We start from the raw sequence: 3,114 nt of genomic DNA, 5'->3' as shown, positions 1-3,114 counted from the left end.
AATTTAAATGATTTTTTGTGAATAAATTAATTTTATTATATTTTAACTAAAGTAAATGTAGAAACTATTTTGTATAGAAGGAATTAAGTATTTTTTATTAATTATGTAATTAATTAATTTTAAAATTATTACTAAAATAAAAAAATGATTTAAATAAAATTTGTTAAGAATTTAAAAAAAAATTAATTTAATAATAAGAATTTATCATTATTAAAAAACCAAGAAAATAAAGGAATGAAATTTAAATTATCATCAAAAAATCAAATTAAACCCAGCTGATTTCATCGATCTAGACATGAAACCGTATAGATATTTTACACCATTGAAAGATTGATTATCCAAATCTATATCGTTGATTGAATATTAAATAGTATTTACAATCCAGGTTGAGGTTCTACTAATTCCGTTCATTGATTTAAACTTTTTTGGGTCAAATGTCTTAGAATTAAGAAGGAAACAGGAGAATACACCACCACCTCCCACAAAATGTTGAATGAAAAATAATTGTAGAGTTAGTCAAGGTATCAAATTCGATCCAAAAATTTAAACCTCAATGATCAAGAAATTCATATTGTATCCATGATACAGTTCAAAATAAACTTGGAAAAGCTCACTAGCACGTGATAATAAAAATAACATCCAAAAAGTCTCAAGAAATGAACAAAGCTTTTCAAAGAGACATTCTTCAGCCGAATTAACTACTCAAGCAGTGGCAGGCAAAAATGCTCTTCCAGGTTGACGTTTTGCCAAGGGTCCATGACATCCAAGAAGCTACAAGAAAGGAAAGACACAACCAATGTTTAGCTTTTCTTAAACTTGTTACAAAATATGGGATGATTAAGAAACATTTAATTCACACACTACCGGTTCACAGTTAATAATCATATCCAAACAAAATGAACAGTGAAACTTGTACCTTAGCGTTGACACCATCTGGTACAATGCGATTCTCAGACTTCAACTTCACATAATCAGTTCTGTTGAATTTGGTGAAGCCCCTACACATTACAGGTGTCAGACTAGGTAAGTTACTATAGCAAAACTGCTGATATCATCAATAGCTACACCTAAAGCCAATTCCAATAAATAAATAAAATAAAGTAAGCTTCAAGAGGACTCGAGAAATAGTGTATCCCCACCAAGCAATAATTTTAAAACCAATGGAAGAAGCCTGTATATATAGTTTAGTAAGCAAAAGTCCTCTTTTTATGACTCTGTAAAACAGAGTAAATTGTGAAAGAAAACTTAGGCCATGAAACTTCTCTTTAAATGAAGATACAAAACACAGGTCAGCGACTTGCCAAAACACAATAGATAAAATGTAATTTTGATAATCCAGATTGTGAACAAATCATTCCATGCACAAATAATGATGCGGCACAAAAGTTATGATAGATTCCTAAAAACATAAATAACAAATAAACATGGAAAAAAAAAAGAAAGGAAAAAAGATGAAAAACATACCATTTCCTGCTGACAATGATCTTTTGGCGACCAGGAAACTTGAATTTTGCTCGGCGGAGAGCCTCCTGTGCGTGATGGCTGTTGCTGTCCTTGCAACGAACAGACAGAAGAACCTGGCCAATGGCAACTCTTGCACAAGTACCCTGTGGTTTGCCAAAAGCACCCCTCATACCAGTTTGGAGCCTATCAGCTCCAGCGCATGAAAGCATCTTGTTGATACGCAAGACATGGAATGGATGTACCCTGACCCTCAAATGGAAAGCATCCTTCCCAGCAAACTTGGCCATATATTTGTTGCAAGCAATACGTGCAGCCTCAAGAGCTTCACTGGAGACATTTTCCTTTTCCCATGACACCAAATGCACACAGAATGGGAACTCATCCACTCCTTTCTTCTTCATCCCTACATCATAAATCCTAATCTTGGGATCAGGCACACCACGGCAAAAGCGTGATTTTGGGTATGGCTTATTTTTTATCTGGCGGTAACACCTTGCAGGTCCTGCAAAAGTCGTACCAACACAATATTAACACAATATTAACACAATGTAGATGACACTCCCATCAAAATTCAATACCCATAAATCACTTAAAATACAAGTCCTAAAATTCGATCACAAGAGGAATGTAAATATTCAAGCACATTGCATTCAGAAGCATAACCACTGAAAAGAACAAATATATTATATAGATATATAACTTAATTAAACTCATTTAGTGCCCCAAAACAACCATAAATATTTACCCAAGAATCAAAATCCATAGCACTTACTAACCAAATTGTGCTGCACACAATTACCAAAAAACCTAATTCATCCATAATATTTAATCTCTCCCCGCAAATAGTTAGCCATCTTAATATTAATTGACTGGCCAAATCTATCCCTCAAACCATAAAATGTAGAAGATAATCAATTCATCCAAAACGATTCTACATGAGAAAAACACAACTAATAATTCTAATATAAATAAAGAACTAGGGAGCAGACTAAGATTAAGAGCTACGTAAAGGCCCTAATCATTTCATTAACAGGTATAATGAAACAGATTATTCCATCTATATCTGTATAAGATTAAACAAGAACATTTGCAACCAAATCAAAAATTTCCAAATCAACGCTGCGAAATCATGAAAACATAATATAGAGATACAGAGATTGCTATATATTAGAAAGAAGGAAGCTTACTCCTTCCCATGTCGACAGCTCCTCTTGGCGATCCGATGCAGAAACCCTAGAAAAGAAAATGACAAGAAATGGAGCTCAACTGGCCTTATATTTATAGCGAGGGGAGGGACCCAGCTCACCGAAGCCAGAAACCCTAACACGTTTACACGCTCTTTGTACGTGTGTGCTTGCGTCATCCTTCATGGTGACTGAAACAATTAAAAAATCATTTTTGAAATTGATTTATATAAAGAAAAAAGTAATTTTATTATTTTGAAATTTTATAATTAAAATATACCAAATTTAAATTAAATCAAATTCTTTTTAATAAATATTTTAAGATAGTACAACTCAAATAATATCAAGTAAATTTATTATTTTAATTTTTATAAATAAAAAATATTGATGAAGACCTAATATTTAATATATCAGATTAAGGCTTTTATCATATAATTAAAAAGCATGTGTCTTTCCTTCAACCTTT

General features: G+C 32.3%; 1 protein-coding gene across 1 annotated transcript; it reads right to left on the bottom strand.

The window, feature by feature from the left end:
- Positions 1-529: 529 nt before the first annotated feature.
- On the bottom strand, positions 530-2,785 carry LOC110663253 (60S ribosomal protein L10). The gene is made up of 4 exons (XM_021822516.2): positions 2,652-2,785; positions 1,465-1,966; positions 917-998; positions 530-771 (listed from the first exon to the last, which is right to left on the bottom strand). The coding sequence occupies exons 1-4, from the start codon at positions 2,659-2,661 to the stop codon at positions 703-705; spliced, it is 663 nt and encodes a 220-aa protein (XP_021678208.2). The 5' UTR covers positions 2,662-2,785; the 3' UTR covers positions 530-702.
- Positions 2,786-3,114: the final 329 nt, after the last annotated feature.

This window comes from Hevea brasiliensis, chromosome 16 (genome assembly GCF_030052815.1).
Source record: "Hevea brasiliensis isolate MT/VB/25A 57/8 chromosome 16, ASM3005281v1, whole genome shotgun sequence".
Taxonomy (NCBI): Eukaryota; Viridiplantae; Streptophyta; class Magnoliopsida; order Malpighiales; family Euphorbiaceae; genus Hevea; species Hevea brasiliensis.
Note: the sequence above shows the minus strand (reverse complement) of the source record. Positions and strands in the feature narration are given on the sequence as shown.

Coding starts and splice junctions, on each gene's coding strand:
- LOC110663253 (XM_021822516.2), bottom strand. Junction 999..1,464: donor ATCATTGTCAGCAGGAAATG/GTATGTTTTTCA, acceptor TGTAATGTGTAG/GGGCTTCACCAAATTCAACA. Junction 772..916: donor CAGATGGTGTCAACGCTAAG/GTACAAGTTTCA, acceptor CCTTTCTTGTAG/CTTCTTGGATGTCATGGACC.